The sequence below is a fragment of the Oncorhynchus keta genome, chromosome 31 (assembly GCF_023373465.1).
Source record: "Oncorhynchus keta strain PuntledgeMale-10-30-2019 chromosome 31, Oket_V2, whole genome shotgun sequence".
In the NCBI taxonomy this organism is placed as follows: domain Eukaryota; kingdom Metazoa; phylum Chordata; class Actinopteri; order Salmoniformes; family Salmonidae; genus Oncorhynchus; species Oncorhynchus keta.
This window is the reverse complement of record NC_068451.1, coordinates 6801411-6821172: the sequence shown is the minus strand read 5'-3', so window position 1 is coordinate 6821172 and position 19762 is coordinate 6801411. Positions and strand designations below refer to the sequence as shown.

General features: G+C 43.0%; 1 protein-coding gene across 8 annotated transcripts in view; it reads left to right on the top strand.

The window, feature by feature from the left end:
- Positions 1-287: 287 nt before the first annotated feature.
- LOC118364280 (MAP7 domain-containing protein 1-like) overlaps positions 288-19762 on the top strand; it is a 74363-nt gene continuing 54888 nt past the window's right edge. For 7 of the 8 annotated variants that reach the window (XM_035745699.2, XM_035745694.2, XM_035745697.2 and 4 more), the window contains exon 1: positions 288-690. In XM_035745699.2, the coding sequence (XP_035601592.1) occupies positions 621-690 (70 nt within the window). In that variant the 5' untranslated portion in view covers positions 288-620. The remainder of the gene's footprint in view (positions 691-19762) is intronic. The other variant, XM_035745696.2, reaches the window with a different exon arrangement.

Genomic DNA, 19762 nt, shown 5'->3' with positions numbered 1-19762 from the left:
CACTGGAATGGACCAGAGGTTGTAGTATTTTATAGACGGATGGCTCCATTTGGAATGAAAGGGGTATACATTTGTATCATATGTGTATCATTTGATTAAACACGTTTAAACATGTACATATTAAAATATAAGTAATTACAACATAATAATACAAATGTATGTTATTCGTTGTGAATTAGATAATGCGGTATAAAGATTGAAAATAAACGTGCTCCATAACATATTCACACCCCTTCTGGCTATGGAACAGTCCTATCCGGAGGCCAGCATCCGACGGTCCGTAAAATGAGCATACCGTCAGCTGTTGTGTGGGTTTAAATTATTTCCCCATTCTCCTTCCCCTCAATATCTTTTTGATCCTAGGCAATTTGTGAACGTTGATAGTATTGCAGCCCAAATAGTTTCCAACCAAACATATCGTTGTTCTGTGTGTGGCACCGCTTTTATTTTTTTGAAAGAGCGCTACCTACCCGGTGCGTTTCCAGCGTTTTCCATTTGGAAATAGGGGTAGACTGCGCGCGCTGGTGAACAAGTAGAGTGACTCAACCAAGTTTCCCTTCTGTCTGAGGAATGAGTATACATACGGTCGGGAGAGGACGAGCCGAAAAGCGTACGATTGAATGAATAAAATGGAAAGCCAAGACCTCGACACCGATTTGGTGGGAAATGTGTTGCCCGAAGCTACAACATGTAAGTTACCTATTATTTTATTGAAACTCGTTAAAATGTCACGCGCGTTGAAACGTTTGTTGTTCGATCTGTCAGTGCATTCGAGGAGTTTCTGGTGGCCTTTCTCAAGTATCTCCCGACAAAAACTTTTGATCGAATGATCATCGTACCGGTCATTTGCACGGTTGTTGTGCGTGTGAATGTGAAATTGTTAGAGATCAAACGAGCTTTATTTCCTCTGATCTGTATCATTGTTAGGCTATGTGTGGAGTAGTCTAATAAGGGATATTTCCACGCTATAAATGTGTAATAACACATGCCGATTATTTGTCTAAATTGATTATTAGCCTAGTCAAAAGGAAGGAAGCAGAGTTATACATTCACCACATTCACAAACAATTCATAATAGCATAGACTTGTCCGGATTGACTTCCGTCCCAAAAGCCTCACAGTACAGCCTAGTCTACTGCCACACTGCGAATTATTCTCTAATCCGTATGACAACAACAACAACAACACATGGGAATATGCTTGTTTTAAATCATTGGATTTTCCTCAACAGGTTTCTCAACAAATGTATGACGAGTGTCTCTAACAGCCTGACCCAAATACTGCCCATTCGATCAAAACTGAATTAATAATAAATCATTACAGCCACGCTGTCCCCTCCCCCTCACATGTTTACATTATGCGGTCACCGGTCTGGCATCCGTTCGGTTTCCCCCTCAACCCGATTATCACACGAGCACCCATCAACCGGGATAATGAACGGCTTCTGTTCTGTGCCATTTGATCTTGACTAGCCTAGCTCTAATGCAGGGATTCATGGATCATATATCTTTAAACCAGGTGCCTTCTCATCTGTAAATAGATACACTGTGATTTAGCCCACTGAGATCAGATGCCCTTTAATCAGAAGTGCAGAGCCAAAGTGCAGGCAGGTGCCATTTTCATCATCTGGCCAGATTGATTGATTTACTCTTGAAGCACTATGCTTTTTTTATGTGCAATTACAGTCTGTGACTGTGTTGTCCAGTGTTCAAGGACAAAGTTATCCACTGGATATCATAAGCAGTATGCTGTCATTCTGTCAGTGGGCTTTTGCATAAGAGTGTTTAATTAACAGTGACCGGTCAAAACGGATGTGGCAGGAGTATGAGTGCAGTTGTGCATTCCCTTCAGGCACAAGTGCCGTATACACACACACACACTGCATTGTTCAGGATATGCGTCCTCGACTCGATGGCTTTTCATGTGTCGTCATAATGCATAAGGACTATTATGAAGTATAATTACGAGTGAGTGAAGGACGTTTTTGACTGAAGACCAGAGCACAGCCATGGATGTCATTCAGTTCAGGGAGTGTCAGTGGCTATTTCAATGTTCCGCTTTACACAGCCAGATAAGCAGCTCTATTTGAATACATGAAGATAGGTTTATTGGGAAATAGAGGACAGTGCATGTTCTCTCTGAATCAGACATACCTGATAATCAATAGCCTTGTTGGCCAATTACCTCTGTGTGAGTAATAGTACTCCCAGTAATGAATAGGGGCGGCTGGGGGGGGGGGTCGGGGGGGGGGGATAACTAAGGTCCTCAAGACAAATCCTCCCCAGAAGGACGATGGAATTACTCCGATTCTCAGGCAATTCATGAGGGGAGGTGGTTGTGTCATAATGCAGGTGAGGTGATGTTCACTGGTTAGGACTGAGGTTGTCTAAGAGCTAGAACCATTGCATTGACCCATTACCCTGCTCTGCTAGTAGGACACACACACACACACACACACACACACACACACACACACACACACACACACACACACACACACACACACACACACACACACACACACACACACACACACACACACACACACACCATGGACAACAATGTCCAACCAAGAGCTTCCTTCCTTTTTCTAGTGGGCTGCTGGATGGGTGGGTTGTTACTTGTTTTGGCTGAGATTCACAAGAATGGAGCTCCACCCTGTTGACCGTGGGAACCTTGACCGGTCTCTGCTGTATCTATCGAGCAGCTATGTCATTGATAGCCTGGTCCCAGATGTGTTTGTGTGGTCTCGCCAACTCATATGGTCATTGGATGATTATGACAATAGGAGTTGGCTACAGCACACACCAATCTGGTACCGGGCTATGTCATTGAAGGCTGTGTCCAGGAAACGCGCCATCCTCATTATGTGCACTGTAGCTGACAGTATTCTTCTTCTATGATCTCCGCCCCTTGACAACGATCAGAAGCTGTTTCTGAAGCTGTCTGTAAGGATTCATGTGGAGCATGTTACATGAGCTAAATATGTACCAAAGCGACGACTCATGCATGCAGCCCTCTCTGACTGACAGGTCCTGTTAAAGATCTTAGTCAATCTTCATCGTCGCATTCCTCAAGCATGAAGGGTGACCTATTTGTCAAGCCTTAGTGGAACTCTGTTGTCATGTGAGAACATTTATAGAAGGGATTTTCTTCAGTAGGGCACTTAATCAATATTTTAATGCCATCATTGTTTTATATTATTCTGGTTGGAGAATTTTTCGATATCTAAGGATTTTGAAGGGGTTATTGGGGTAGTCATTCATTCATACCTTGGAGGACAGACCAGCTTGGTTGCTAACCCAAAGCCAGACATGTTTTTCTGTGTCCTCCCTTCAGAAGAATCAGGGAGTTACCCATTCAGGTTGGAACAGTGTGCCTCTGAAGTGCATTGTTTATGCTTGCTAACGCTACTACGTTCTACTAGCGTAGAATACCGTTGATAGGATCCACTCATTGGTGTGAACTGTGAATCAGAGGCCCTTGCAGTAGGGCTGCTGTACTAGTCTCTTTAGTCCGGTCCAGGCATTGTGGAATTCTGCCTCCGTCAGGACTTTTGAAGAACATCTTCTAATCCTTATTTTTTTTAGGGACAGTGTCCCAAATGACACCCCATTTCCTATGTAGTGCACTATAGGGCTCTGGTCAAAAGTAGGGTACTATACAGGGAATATTTGGGACGCAGCCTAGATTTGCATTCAGGCACTCGCCCCTCTGAGCTCTCCTTCTCTCTGCACCACCAGTCCGCCACTCGTTCCATGCCCTTCGAGTCGGCAACCATTTGGTCTTTCTCTCTAATCTGTTCTGTTGTTAACCTGCAAATCTGAGGCAGGCTGACTGGAATCTAGAGCTTTCTTTCTCTCTCTCGAGGCTAGCTATACCATTGCTAGTGCACTCTAACCATCACACACACACAAATGCACACGAACACACTCACGTGTACTCACTCACGTGTACGCACGTACACACACACACACACACACACACACACACACACACACACACACACACACACACACACACACACACACACACACACACACACACACACACACACACACACACACACACACACACACACACACACACACACACAGAGTATGCCCTACCCATCAGAGAGGGCTATAAGAATAACACCTGTCTGAAATGGTTACTGTAGACGTCACAGACAGTACAGGATATATCATATAGAATCCAGGCCTTCTGAATAACTTGTCATGTACCTTTGAGGAGCAAAGTGAAGAGAAGCTATCTTGACGTGTGAACTCTGGAGGCAGATCATGTGAATATTGATGTGTTTCGTACTGGCATATTTACTGTAAATGTCAAGTGTGTAACTGCACAGCTAATGGTAACTGCCTTTAAACTAATTGAGGGTCGGCCATTGTATCACAGTTTAGGCTTACTTTAAATCTTGACAATGTGTGTAATATTGGGTAATATTGGGTCCCTTGCTCATGCACTGTAATGGTCAATAGATCTAACCAACAGATCAAAGAACTTTAAGGTCAATACTGTTTGTTGTGCGTTTATTCCAAATGGCACTATACATGTAAGTATTTGCAAGCTATGAAGCTTTAGGCAGAAGACACTCTCGCTCAGCTAGGCTCAAATATCTCCATAATATAACAATGCAAGTACAGTCACAGCAATATTTGCTATTGATTAATGAGGTATTTGTTTCCCTGTCAAGTCTGCTAAGACTCATTATCCTCCGGATGACGAGCGTGTTTGTATAAACTAGTGAGCAAGCTATGAAGCTTTAGGCAGAAGACACTCTCGCTCAGCTTGGCTCAAATATCTCCAAATATCTCCATAACAATGCAAGTACAGTCACAGCAATATTTTCTATTGATTAATGAGGACCATGCCCCAGGACTACCTGACATGATGACTCCTTGCTGTCCCCAGTCCACCTGGCCATGCTGCTGCTCCAGTTTCAACTGGCCTGGGCCCTAGGACCATGTCCCAGGACTACCTGACATGATGACTCCTTGCTGTCCCCAGTCCACCTGGCCATGCTGCTGCTCCAGTTTCAACTGGCCTGGGCCCTAGGACCATGTCCCAGGACTACCTGACATGATGACTCCTTGCTGTCCCCAGTCCACCTGGCCATGCTGCTGCTCCAGTTTCAACTGGCCTGGGCCCTAGGACCATGTCCCAGGACTACCTGACATGATGACTCCTTGCTGTCCCCAGTCCACCTGGCCATGCTGCTGCTCCAGTTTCAACTGTTCTGCCTTACTATTATTCAACCATGCTGGTCATTTATGAACATTTGAACATCTTGGCCACGTTCTGTTATAATCTCCACCCGGCACAGCCAGAAGAGGACTGGCCACCCCACATATGCTCTCTCTAATTCTCTCTTTCTTTCTCTCTCTCGGAGGACCTGAGCCCTAGGACCGTGCCCCAGGACTACCTGACATGATGGCTCCTTGCTGTCCCCAGTCCACCTGACTGTGCTGCTGCTCCAGTTTCAACTGTTCTGCCTTATTATTATTCGACCATGCTGGTCATTTATGAACATTTGAACATCTTGGTCATGTTCTGTTATAATCTCTACCCGGCACAGCCAGAAGAGGACTGGCCACCCCACATAGCCCGGTTCCTCTCTAGGTTTCTTCCTAGGTTTTGGCCTTTCTAGGGAGTTTTTCCTAGCCACCGTGCTTTTACACCTGCATTGTTTGCTGTTTGGGGTTTTAGGCTGGGTTTCTGTACAGCACTTTGAGATATCAGCTGATGTACGAAGGGCTATATAAATACATTTGATTTGATTTGATTTAATGAGGCAATTAATCATTAATCAATAGCAAATATTGCTGTGACTGTACTTGCATTGTTATGGAGATATTTGAGCCTAGCTGAGCGAGAGTGTCTTCTGCCTAAAGCTTCATAGCTTGCTCACTGAGTTCCATGTTGTAGCCTACTGTTACTAACCCTAGTTTATACAAACACGCTTGTCATCCGGAGGATAATGAGTCTTAGCAGACTTGACAGGGAAACAAATTGTAGCGTCTGACAGGACTTTTTCTATTGTGTATCCCAGTCAGGGAGCCCAAGCACCACCACCCCTGTCAGCCCTGCAGTGAACAGGATCACTCAGCTAGCTACACAGGCACAGCTCTTACATAATTAGGAGACTACGTGAATTGTGAAGCCAGTGTCCTGGAGAGAAAGCTGCATTAGTGAATTAGTGCTAGGAGTCTCACATTTTTATTGGTTTATTTTATTTAACTAGGCAAGTCAGTTAAGAACAAATTCTTATTTACATGGATGGCCTACCACGGCCAAACCCGAACGAAGCTGGGCCAATTGTGTGTTGCCCTATGGGACTCCCAATCATGGCCGGATGTGATGCAGCCGGGATTCAAACCAGGTACTGCAGTGACGCCTCTTGCGCTGAGATGCAGTGTCTTAGACCACTGCGCCACTCAGGAGCCCCCCCGAATTGGAAAGTTGACACTCTTTCCAGGCTCAGCTATTTCAGAATGAACGTGAGAAAGATGGAAATTGAGGTTCGTGGACTGGAGACAAATGCCGTCTAAGATTTGGCGGATATGTCAAATTTCAGGTTCACGTGTAAGAAAAGTACACATGTGAAAACCTCACTTTCACATGTGGAATTGCATGTTCACAAATATAACATATCAAACTTGCAATTCCACATGTGAAAGTGATATTTTCATGTGAAGGTTTTTCACATATGAAACTGCAAATTAGATTTTCACACATGATTGTTTTTCACATGTGAACTTGCAATTCCACATGAGAAAGTGAAAATCCAATTTGCAGTTTCACATGCAAGAAAACTCCAATGTTTGTAAGCAAAGTAAACGTAAACAAACACTGTATAGTATAGCAAGGAAATACTTTTTAAATGCGAGAGCAAATGAATTGTACATGGATGCACAACTACATAAAACGCCTCCCTCTTCCCTGCAATTTGACTTATCTTTGGTTATGTTACCCTGGCCTTTGCTTTCCCTGTTTTGGAACATTCCTTCCAGCAACATAGCATCCCTCTACTGGTTTGCTTCTGAAGCTAAACCGGGTTGGTTCTGGTCAGCCCTGAACCAGAGACCAGATGTAGCTTAAAGTGGTGAAAATGTGAAAAATAAATGTTTGGGCGGAAAAAAAATCCACAAAAATGTAAATGTGAAACGTCACACGTTTACTTCTCCACTTGATTTAAAAACAATAATTATAAGGGTGATCACAAATGTAAACATTGCTGTCGTATAGAGATGGAGCCTAAGATTGGTCTTCTGTCAGATTTCATATATGGGGTAATATTTGTGGGGATGTGATCATCGTACTGATCATCTTGAGCTTCTAACAATGTCATTGTTGGATCAACTTGTTTTGCATAACTTTCTTCAGAAAATACTTTATTTCAACCGGACATACGGACATTACCATACACTATTCCTCCACAGTTGTCAGTGAGTGGATGAGGCAATGTAGGCTGTACATCCTACTATAGCCTAGTGGTTGCAGTGTTCCTTCGCTTCATTAACATCAAAGCGGGTTGCTGCTGCTGTGTGTGTCGATGAGCTTCCAGCTAGCACAGAAATAATTCAATTTGCTCGCAGAGTGAGATTTCAAAAGGGGGGCCCATTTTCTAGCGCTTGATTTGAGGGACGGCGGGAGAGATGGCGAGCAAATAGAAAGTCTTGTTCTAATTCATAATTTCACTCCTCTGTTTTATAATCTAATTGATGTATTACCGGTTACAGTGCAGAAGGAAGACCCACCAGAAGGATGAAGGCTTTATATCCAGTATAATTCACTTAATTCCATATGTATGGTTCTTCTACCCAAGATTATGTTGCCAATCAAATGCCCCGTTTCCCATCATATTAATCCGGTTGACTTTTTGGGAAGAATTAAAAAGCATTTGCATGGTTAAAAGGATTAGGCAAATCCTAAATCCTCTATAGAATTTTGAAATAAAATCATCAGAATAAGGAGAAGGCTTTACTTTGCGATCCTATTCAAGAGGTATGGCTCGTTGCTCGCATGCTGACGGAATGGGTTACCCTTCTAAGTTTGTAGCACAGGAACGGGAGTTTTTCCAGACCACTCAAACTAACCAGGGAAAGCTCTGGGCCCTAGTAATGCTGGTATGTTGTTGGTGCAGGAGGGAGGAGGATTTAGAAGGATAGAGGGTTAGGAAGTTGTCCTCCTCTCCCACGTGTTCAAAATGTCCATGCTCAACATATTGCACAGCCGAGGTGGGTTTTGAACGAGGACCGGGGAGAAAGAAGAAAAGAGAGGGAGAGGCCACAGAGTGACAGACGTCATGCCAGATTCGTAGTGTTTGGAGTCTTTAAACAACAGGCAAGTCTATGTCGCTAGAGAGGCTAATGTTGACAATGTTTGGGTGGCATTTCTCTCTTTCTTCCGGTGCAGGGGCCTCCTTGTGTGTGTGTGTGTGTGTGTGTGTGTGTGTGTGTGTGTGTGTGTGTGTGTGTGTGTGTGTGTGTGTGTGTGTGTGTGTGTGTGTGTGTGTGTGTGCTAGTGGGCAGGTGCGTGTGCTTATGTGTATGTTTTCAGCGGGGTGTTTCTCCCTCAGAGGAAGAGTTTCAGGGAGGGTGAAGAAGAGGTAAAGACGAGCCAAAGAGATGGGGAGAAGAGGTAAAGAGGTGAAGGAGAGCTCAGTGAAAAGATATCTTCCCCAGGGCTAAACTTCTGAATCCCCACACATAGAGATAGCATCATGTCAGCTATGGTCCCCTCTACAGCACCCAGCTGGTGTAAATCATGCCACTCACACTTACCTCAGACACTGACTTCTCACAGGGGAGTGGAGGTAGCCCTCCAGCCCACCTCACTGGGAACCGGCACTCAAAGTGTGCAAACTCTTAAGGTTCCACAATATTTTACGAGGCTGTGTGTGGATATTTAAACGTTTTAACTGAATTAATCAGACCCAGTTTCTGTTTATTTTTGTGAACTTTTGACCCCACTTAAGGTAATGACTAACCCGTCGTTACATTTAGCTGATAATAGGTTTTATTGAAGCACTTTTGTGGAATTCCGCCTCAGACACGCTCAAAGGTAAACAAAAACATAAATGTTTAGACAGAAAACGGGGGAAATAGTTACCTTTCAACCTTTTATGCTCAGAAATTTGCTGCCAGAACTATAACCAGTCATTGTTTATGTTACTTAGGGAGGAAGATCATTGCTTTTAAAATGAATGTGATCGTTTTTGTCGCCCATGCTTATGATGTTGATTTGGTCTCTTAAGCACTTAAGTTGTATGCATATCCATGCTCATTCACAGCTCCATTAAATATGTTATTAGTCACGCTTTCAATGGGGCTTGGCAGTTCAATCTCTCTGGTCTTCCCCACATAATATTAGCCTTCTGAAATAGGAGACCATTGATGTTTCAGATGGTTCCAGACCTATACATTCCTTTATGTGGACCTGTAACTCCAAAGCTCCAGGTATAGTGATTAACGGCTAATAGCAGATGACAACGAAGTGCTTTGAAGAAAGTTGAGTGTAACATATAATCTAATACCAACAGCTAATTTATGGCGGAGTGATTCCCTATAAAGTAATGGTCATTGCTGTATACACCCAGGTTTGTAAACGGAGCTCACCCATTCATCAATTTGTCATCCAAAACATTGGACAAACACTGTAGTAGGGTCTCGACAGAGTGCTACACAGGAATTTAAAACCAAAAGGACACAGAGAGGAAGTGACCAAATACCAGAGCCACATGCTGCCTAATAGCTGACCGCCTGACCCCTCACTCTCAAAACACGAGGGGCCCTGAAACGCACACGTCAGCTATTTACAAACCTTCCTCTTTTTTATTCTCTCTTCTCTCTATCTTTCTTTCTCTCTGTCACTCCTCTGTAACTTCAGAATAACTCTGAGCCCGTGGCGTGGTGCCGTGCCCTAATTATATCACCAAACAGCTGTACCCCACTTCCTGGACTAGGTCGTTGCTGAATGTGAAGGGCTATGGTAGGAAACTAGCTCTGAACTCCATAGCTGCTTCCTATCCTGCCATTTCCACTCCTCTCAAAATAGCCCAGACAGGCTGCTTTATGCTCTCTTGGTCTTCTTAAAGTCCCAGTCACCAGACCCATCAGCTAACATTAGAGCCAGGCCCCGTTCAGTTAAAGGAATTGGTACTGTTTTTATAGGCCACCTCAGGCCACCTCAATGTGTTCTCCCCTCTGCACCGATCAGAAACATATATATATATATAACATCACTTGAGAAACATCACTTGATGGTGGTGGCCATCTTGTCAGAAATATCTTGAACGGCTAAGGTAGTCATTTGTTGGTTAATGAAGCACTTTGAACTCAACCTCTGACTGTCCACCAAGTGTCCTGTTGTATTATTGAGCCACAGGTTCATAGTCCTGAACCTTGGCTCCATGGAAGATAGTTGCCAAGCTTGTCATTGCAGTAAACTGTTCTAAAATAGTCACGAGTTTCACTAGCCTTCCATGTTGTGGATGACGGAGGATGTACACCAGGGCTATTCAACCATAATCTTACAGGGGCCAGATTTGAAAATGTTTTTTTTTTTTTACAAGGGGGACAGATATTTTCTACATGAGATTACTCTTCCTAAAACCGGTATAACAAACTATGCACTAACACAACTATAATCTTATAAAGCACTTTTATTCAAATTAAATGATGCTAAAAGTTCATTTTAAGTGCTTTAAGATTAGCCTTATTTAGTGCATCAAATAGTTTAAATAACGGAACACATTTGTACTTATAACACAGTTAACCTGTTAAGTCGACCCTCTACTTTTTCGAACATTCTGTTAAAAATCGCGCAACATTTCAGCGCCCTGCTACTCAGGCCAGGAATATAGTATATGCATATGACTTGTATGTGTGGATAGAAAACACTCAGACGGTTAAATCACGGCTGTGACTATAACAGAACGTGCGTTTCATCGAAAAGTGCAGGAAAACCTGATCACTGAAAATGGAAATAAATATCCTTGCGCTACTTCCAGGAATTGTTCAAAGTGAACCGAATTAAATGAGGCCGAGGTTGCACTGCCTACAGCTTCCGCACAATGTCGAGAGTCTTGTCATTTGATTAAGCTTTGATTCTTGGTCAAACCGAATCAAGGGAACCGATTCCCTCCGGTCTCCGACCGGATGTTTTGGTCGAGCTCTCTCCAGACATTTTTTCGAGACAGACACCTATAGAATTGACATCGCCTCCTGATGAATTTTATCGCTTATTAACGTGTACTAATACCTAAAGTCGCATTACAAAAGTATTTCGAAGTGTTTTGTGAAAGTTTATCGTCGACTTTTTGAATTTTAAAAATAGTCTTCATAGATCGATATCTAGGCTATATATGGACCGATTTAATCGAGAAAAAAAGACCCAATAGTGATTATGGGACATCTAGGAGTGCCAACAAAGAAGATGGTCAAAGGTAATGAATGTTTTATATTTTATTTGTGCGGTTTGTGTAGCGACGACTATGCTAATTATTTTGTTTACGTCCCCTGCGGGTCTTTTGGGTGTTACATGCTACCAGATAATAGCTTCTCATGCTTTCGCCGAAAAGCATTTTAAAAATCTGACTTGTTGCCTGGATTCACAACGAGTGTAGCTTTAATTCAATACCCTGCATGTGTATTTTAATGAACGTTTGAGTTTTAACTAATACTATTAGCATTTAGCGTAGCGCATTTGCATTTCCAGAGCTCTAGATGGGACGCCTGCGTGCCAGGTAGGAGCAAGAGGTTAACCTGCATCACATTAAATCATTTCTACTTTCCTGTCCGTTTTACAAACATAGCTTCATCTTTTGTTTTCGTTTACACATAGTAAACATTTTATGAATGGCATATCTCAGTTGACCAGCATCATGTTCTGTTCTGTTTTCTATTTCTTTTATCATTTCGTTCTTTTCTTTGTCTAGATGTTGTTGTTTTTTACATATAGAAACCTTTAATGCATGGCATATCTCAGTTGACTAGCTTTTGCGGAGAAGTCTCTCGACCTCCGCATGAGTAGAGAACTGGTCTCTATAACGAACAGTACAACCTCGGTGGGGACTTAACTTTGCAATGACATTTGAAGAGTTTATCTTTCAGTTTATCTAAAAACTCAGACGTCATAGGAGTGATCTGTACTGATGATGACCGAATGTAGTTGCGCAGTGTAGAGAATTTGAGCATTTTTTTGGGGGGGGCTCTATTTCTAAGGAGAAAATACAATAATGCATGTCAATCATGTCAATGACTGTTTTATCCCTCTCCTGTAGTCTCAAATGAAGTGCATCCAATTGATTTGAAGATGTCACTAAAAAAAAACCCATCTGATTCAAACTCCTCATCAAGCATTTTCGCTAGATATGTGTCGGCGTTCTTGTGGCGGCAATCACGGTGAAAAGAAACGTATCTCCTCCTTAAGTTCACATGGGCTGCTCTCTTGACACCATTGTTACCCTTGCTTAGCCACCGAGTATCATTGCATAAAAGTAGATCATGATGCTCAGCAGACTAAGCAACAAGCAATGTTGCAAGCTAGATGTTGATTGCATAAAGTTTATGATAGCCATAACTGATTCCATGGTGTTTTTTAAAATCACCGCTGAGTTAAGCGCAAAGAACGCTCTGGTGTATCAGGCAGTGTAATGATCTCATCTCTCCCGAGATGGTGTAACCGAAGTGAAATGGCTGACTAGTTAGCGCACACTAACTAGAGGGACAGAAGCTATACTGTTACACTGGCAATACTAAAGTGCCTATAAGAACATCCAATAGTCAAAGGTTAATGAAATACAAATGGTATAGAGCGAAATAGTCCTATAATTCCTATAATAACTGCAACCTAAAACGTCTTACCTGGGAATATTGAAGACTCATGTTAGAATGAACCACCAGCTTTCATATGTTCTCATGTTCTGAGCAAGGAACTGAAACGTTAGCTTTCTTACATAGCACATTTTGCACTTTTACTTTCTTCTCCAACACTTTGTTTTTGCATTATTTAAACCAAATTGAACATGTTTCATTATTTATTTGAGGCTAAATAGATTTTTTTGATGTATTATATTAAGTTAAAATAAGTGTTCATTCAGTATTGTTGTAATTGTCATTATTACAAATTAAAATAAAAAATCAATTGTCCGATTAATCGGTATCGGCGTTTTTGGTCCTCCAATAATCAGTAACGGCGTTGAAAAATCATAATCGGTCGACCTCTTGGCCTGATCACATACAACGACGAGACAGCGTATAGGGAGGAGGTCAGAGACCTGGCCGGGTGGTGCCAGAATAACAACCTATCCCTCAACATAACCAAGACTAAGGAGATGATTGTGGACTACAGGAAATGGAGCAACAAGCACGTCCCCATTCTCATCAACGGGGCTGTAGTGGAGCAGGTTGAGAGCTTCAAATTCCTTGGTGTCCACATCAACAATCAACTAGATTGGTCCAAACACACCACGACATTCGTGAAGAGGGCACGACAAAGCCTATTCCCCTCAGGAAACTAAAAAGATGTGGCATGGTTCCTGAGATCCTCAAAAGGTTCTACAGCTGCAACATCGAGAGCATCCTGACCGGTTGTATCACTGCCTGGTACGGCAATTGCTCGGCCTCTGACCGCAAGGCACTTCAGAGGGTAGTGTGTACGGCCCAGTACATCACTGGGGCAAACCTGCCTGCCATCCAGGACCTCTACACCAGGCGGTGTCAGAGGAAGGCCCTAAAGATTGTCAAAGACCCCAGCCAGCCCAGTCATAGACTGTTCTCTCTACTACCGCATGGCAAGCGGTACAGGAGTGCCAAGTCTAGGACCAAAAGGCTTCTCAACAGTTTTTACCCCCAAGTCATAAGACTCCTGAACAGGTAACCAAATGGTTACCCAGACTATTTGCATTGTGTGCCCCACCAACCCCTCTTTTACACTGCTGCTACTCTCTGTTTATCTTATATGCATAGTCACTTTAACTATACATTCATATACATACTACCTAAATTGGGCCGACCAACCAGTGCTCCCACACATTGGCTAACTGGGCTATCTGCATTGTGTCCCACCACCCGCCAACCCCTCTTTGCACGTTTCTGCTACTCTCTGTTCATCATATATGCGCAGTCACTTTAACGATACCTACATATACATACTACCTCAATAAGCCTGACTAACAGGTGTCTGTATATAGCCTTGCTACTCTTTTTTCAAATGTTTTTTTTTACTGTTGTTTTTATTTCTTTACATACCTACACACACACACATATTTGTTTTTCTTTTTTCGCACCATTGGTTAGAGCCTGTAAGTAAGCATTTCACTGTAAGGTCTACTACGCCTGTTGTATTCGGCGCACGTGACAAATAAACTTTAATTTGATTTGTTGTGATGAACCAGCTATGTGAAGCTAACCACTATAAGGATTAGCCACAATAGTGCACTTCAAAATAAAAGTATGCATAATTCTACTATTTGTATTCATTTGCATCAATGTCAATGGCATACTTTTATTTTGAAGGCAAACCACAAATTCCACTTTTGTGCCTAATCCTTATTGTGGCTAGCTTCACAACACATAACCCGGTCCGGTCGAGCGTCACTAGCCAGATGAAGCTAGCTGGCTGCTTATAACATTAGCTTTGGGCAACAGGGTTAAGTAGCTGTCTAGCTATTTATTTTCATGAACTGAAGTTCAATTTCAATAGACAAACAACAAGTGGCAACCTAGCTAATACTTACTCACAAGGGATCCTAAATCATTGCTAAGAATAATGAAAATGACTGCAAGCTAAAGCTAGCTACCACAGAAGTTGTGGTCGAACAAATGATGCTTTATTACCAACGCGGTATTGTAAACACATCGTTCGTGGACAGCTTTGACAGTGCTACTGTATATTTTTTGACACGCAAAGACCCAAACGGCGTTCCATAGTATGTATGGCGTGAAGCTAATAGCAGTGAAGCTATTACTGTGTAACTCCGGAAGGGAAACATCGGAAAAATAGCGCACTTGGTAGTGTTAACCAGTGCTCGACCAGTCGGCGAAAGCCAACATCACCAACGACAGAGAACGTTTGATTGTCAAGGGCAATGAATTCCAATATCTTGGCTTTAATGGATTTCACCTTTGAGTTGTCTCACTGAAATGCTCTTACTCTTTCAAATGACTGCTGGACTTGTTGACTCCTCGATACACACAGCAGATATTGTGGGCTAGTTTGGAAATGCTGTGTTGCACGTATATCGCAACGTGGCGTCGTTACGTCATGTACCTTCGTTATAAAGGTATGCAGGTCAGCTTTGACTTCGGTTTTGCACATCGGGCGTTAAACTAGACATCGGCCGATACCTATGTTGGCATTTTTAGCTATTATCGCCCAATTTTTAAATATTTTTTAAACTTCACCTTTATTTAACCAGGTAGGCCATATTCCGATATGTTCACCGATATATCGTGCATCACTACTCCTTTTGGCACTAAACCTCACATTTTTGCTGGTCATTTTGAAGAAACCTTTTTGTTTCCAAGTAGAACCCTTTTGGCTCCAGTTAGAACCCTTTTGAGTTCCATGTAAAACCCTTTCCACAGAGAGTTCTTATTGAAACATAAAATGGTTTCTACCTGGAACCAAAAAGGGTTCTCCTATTGGGATAGCTAAATAACCCTTTTGGAACCCTTTTTTTCTAAGAGTCTAGGCCTTGAGAGATTACACATTACTCTTATGGTCTGTTGTGTTCTTGTAGAAGCTATAATTAGAGCTCTTGTCATTATGCAGAGAATCTCTGAACGGTTGGGTGGGACCTTAAAAACCCAAATACTATACAGTAACAAACAAGGACTTTGGGACTCTCCTTAATTGTATGTTTGGTGTTGAGACTGTTCAAATGATTACTGCTGGAACCTGATGTTGTTTGCCTGAAGTAATGGCCCTGAAAATGACTTGTTTGACAAAACAACCTCCGTCATCCTCCCACCTACAGTACCTCACGCAGGAACACACGCAGTCCCAGACATCCCTATCTCCAGAAACTGTCAACAAAGTCATAATGACACAAAATGACACCAATAGTGGTGCCTGGTTTTCATCAATGTATGATCTAGCTACATTATATGCGAGCTTGTGGAATTTGGCGTTGTAGGATGGTTTTCCACAGAGAAACAGTTTGAACCAACTCTTCTGTTCATCTCTCTGTCTGCTGGCTCCAAATCACTGCTGAGTTAGAAACCTAACCCTCTGGGAGAGGATAGGAATTTTGGCTGTGTCACTCGTTAGTGATGTACAGAGAGAAGAGGAATAGCAGATAGCAGAGATGTTCAAATGTGGTTTTGTCATGACTAACCAGCCGTCCAGGCACAGCTGTGTTTTGCAATGGGCATCTGGCCAACAACAAGGTCATGCGATTGAAGTCTCTCTATTGTAAGCATGACTGTTTAAACTGTATCTGATTATCGGATGTAAACCCCCTCTATCTACTCTTCTAGGGCTGTGTTGGTCTTGGAATGTGATGTTACGCTAATTTCACGATTGCATTGCACTTTGTTACTGTTTTTTTTTCTTCTTTTCTTTCCATTTTCATGTATTTTTCGTATTGTTTTTGACGTGTCCATTACCCAGCCAGTCACTACTCACTTCCTAGAACAGTGAAGTTGTCAATGAAATCCCTGCTAGCCAGATACATATCGAGGACTGTTGAACAAATGCTCCAATAAATATTGATTCAATTAAGGGGACTTTTGGCACAATCAGTTGAGTTTGTTCGTAGAGGGTTTGTACACATCGAAACCTAAATCCACACCATTTACAGCTACTCAACAGTTACTCCTCCTAGCTAATGCCCCGTCCTGCCGCCGTGTAAACACATTGTGACAGGGGTGTACTTAGTGCCATGAGGCCACCTCACATAGACCAGTGGAGGATTAGACTGGGCTGCTGCTCCCAACCCCCAAGGGGGAGGTGGAGCAGGTTGCCACGGCTGACTGGTCGGTATGCCGGATAGAGTGCTCAGTTATGAATGGATGGCAGCCAGGCTGCATGGCCCAGATATCCAGTTGAGGGTGGCTTGTGTGCGAAGGTTCTATCACTCCCTATTACTGCTGGGTGTCTCAACCAATCAAATACTGGTGTGTGTTTGTTTGTGTGTGCGTGTGCGTCTGCTGGGCATTTCATCACCACGATGGCTTTGAAAAGGCTGACAGCGCTTGGGAGGAAAGCGGCTAGCAAAATGCCAGGCATTGTTCCATATCCAGGCCAGGTGACAGTAGAAAAGTCGTGGCAGAGACCCTAACAGAGACATGACTATTAATAGGCACATTGTTATGCTATGAGAAACTGCCTGTAACGATGTGCGCTGAGAGTCGGGAAGCAAGTTCAGGGAGTGAGTGTTTTATTAAATAAACGTAACATAATACCAAACACGAACAAAGCACAGACATGACACAGAAACAATGACGCCTGGGGAAGGAACCAAATGGAGTGACATATAGGGCAGATAATCAAGGAGGTGATGGAGTCCAGGTGAGTCTAATGACGCGCAGATGCGCGTAACCATGGTGCCAGGTGTGCGCCATAACGAGCAGACTCGTGACCTAGAGGCCGGAGAGGGAGCACACGTGTGACACCACCTTTAAAAGTTGTTTTCGGCCCCAAATCAGAATTATGTTGCTTAACTAGGCCATAAATCGTAGATGTTGGATGCCCAATAATGTTTCAACCTCAGTTTAGTTACATTGTAAACCCTGCACACATCTCTTCTCTCATTTGTTGTATGTATAATAATGCTCACAAGCAAGCAATTATATTTTGTGGAGTTAAAAAGTAACCTGCAATGTTGTGTTTGATTGTGCTAATGCGGAGTGAAACTGTGTACACGTGAATTAGTGATATATCTGTTTTATCTATTTCTCTCTCACGCCCGTTGTCGCTTGAACTCTAGGAACTTGAAAACAAAGTACAAATACACTCATTTCACAGGCTGGCAAGCCCGAACCTTTAAACCACGGCATGAGTACGTGCACGCCCGCACGAGCACGCACGCGCACGCAGGCACACACACAAATACACACAGTGAGAGCCTTTTGGCGCAGAATTGGTGGTTGTTGTTTACACTGCGCTTCCAGTGTGTCTGGGGCCCCACCATAGCCCCTTACATCACCCCATTCGGGGTGAGAGTGTGAGGGCCGAGAGAGGAGCGAGGGGGGTGACAGTGAGGTAATTCATTAGTTCCCTGTCCCGCTCAAATGAGATGCAGACCTATTCTCTTTCGGCCTCCCGAGTTCCTCTTTACTCTTTTTTCGGAGCAGCCCTTTTCTCTTTCCACTCTCTGATTTCACAGCTCGGGACCTGATGCTATTTCCTAGCCTGTTGTTTGCCTCGTTTCCATTTAGCAAGAGAACCAATACAGAGTTCCCACCCTGTTTACTCAGTGCTCTTTTTCTGTCAAGTTCAGTTTTAAGTCTATTTTTATGCTTGGGCTTCCAAGTCCACATATCACTAGCCACTATTACCAGTGGTTGTCTTGCTGTGCTCGGTCGTTTTTTGCCTGGTTTGGCAGGAGACGGGAAGAGAGATGTGCTTGAGAGAGCAATACTTGGATCTATGAATATTTCATTCCCTCCCTGTCCTGTATTTCCATCATGTCCTGGGCCATGCCAGTGCCCAATGATAATACCCATGGTTTTATGTTTGGGTGCAGATGAGTGACTCACTGTGTTTGTAAGTGATCTAATTGGTTGATGTCCTGGGACCAGGATCTACATGGGTTTTACCCATGTGCTTTTCTGTGGATAGTGGGAATCCAAGCCTGGTCTGATATCTGTTTTCTTGCTAAATCCTATGGTCATTGTTTGGCGTGACAATGACCAAATGAGTTGGCAAGGCACTAAAGACGTCACAAACAGATCTGGGACCAGGCTAGGGGATTTCTTAGTTTCAAATTCCCATTGCCTTAGTTGATGGTTTGCTTGAGTGATGTTTAGTCATACTTTGGCGTTTGAGTCATATGTTTGCGCTGTGGATGAGACAACCTCATCGCTCTTTGTTCCTCAATGCATGTATGATGACACCGCCTCACAGCGGTTTGAGTTTGAAGAACAGGTAGCCAACAGAAAGGGGTGTGGTATACACACACACACATACAAACCCAAGTCCGAATTCCCCACTTCTTACGGCTGCCAGGGTATCAGGCAACCAGACTGGCACAGCGCATTTAGGCAGTTACTTAAGGCCTGAGTGAACAGTGTTGAGATATGAAATACCTTACATTCTAATGGGATCAACTTCTCAAGGACACAATGATAACATGTTTTTTTGGTTTGATGGCATTTACAGCTTTCATATGTATTTTGGGCTTTGAAAATAGAAGCATGCATAAATGCTTTTTGTATTTTTTGATTTTCAGGCTGCCAATTGTTTTTGATAATACAAATAGATGGTCATTTTTTGTCAGGCCGTGGGGCTTTTTGTGTCATTTTTAATCAAAGATATATCACATCAGTCATTTTTATGTAAAGTGTTTTGATTTGAGACATTTATTTGGTATGACTCACCAGACCCCAGGAAGCGAGTTGATTATGAAAAAAGCAGTGGTTTCTCCTCTGAGAAATTGAATTACTGACATTTTCAGTTGCAATGTTGCCATTTGCACTTATGTCAGTGGCCTCATCACCTACTATATGCAGCTGTATTTCAGACCATGATATGGAAAGCCACTTAGAAGAGCTAGAGCAGTGAAATTACAGTTTACCTCTAGACCTGGAAAAGA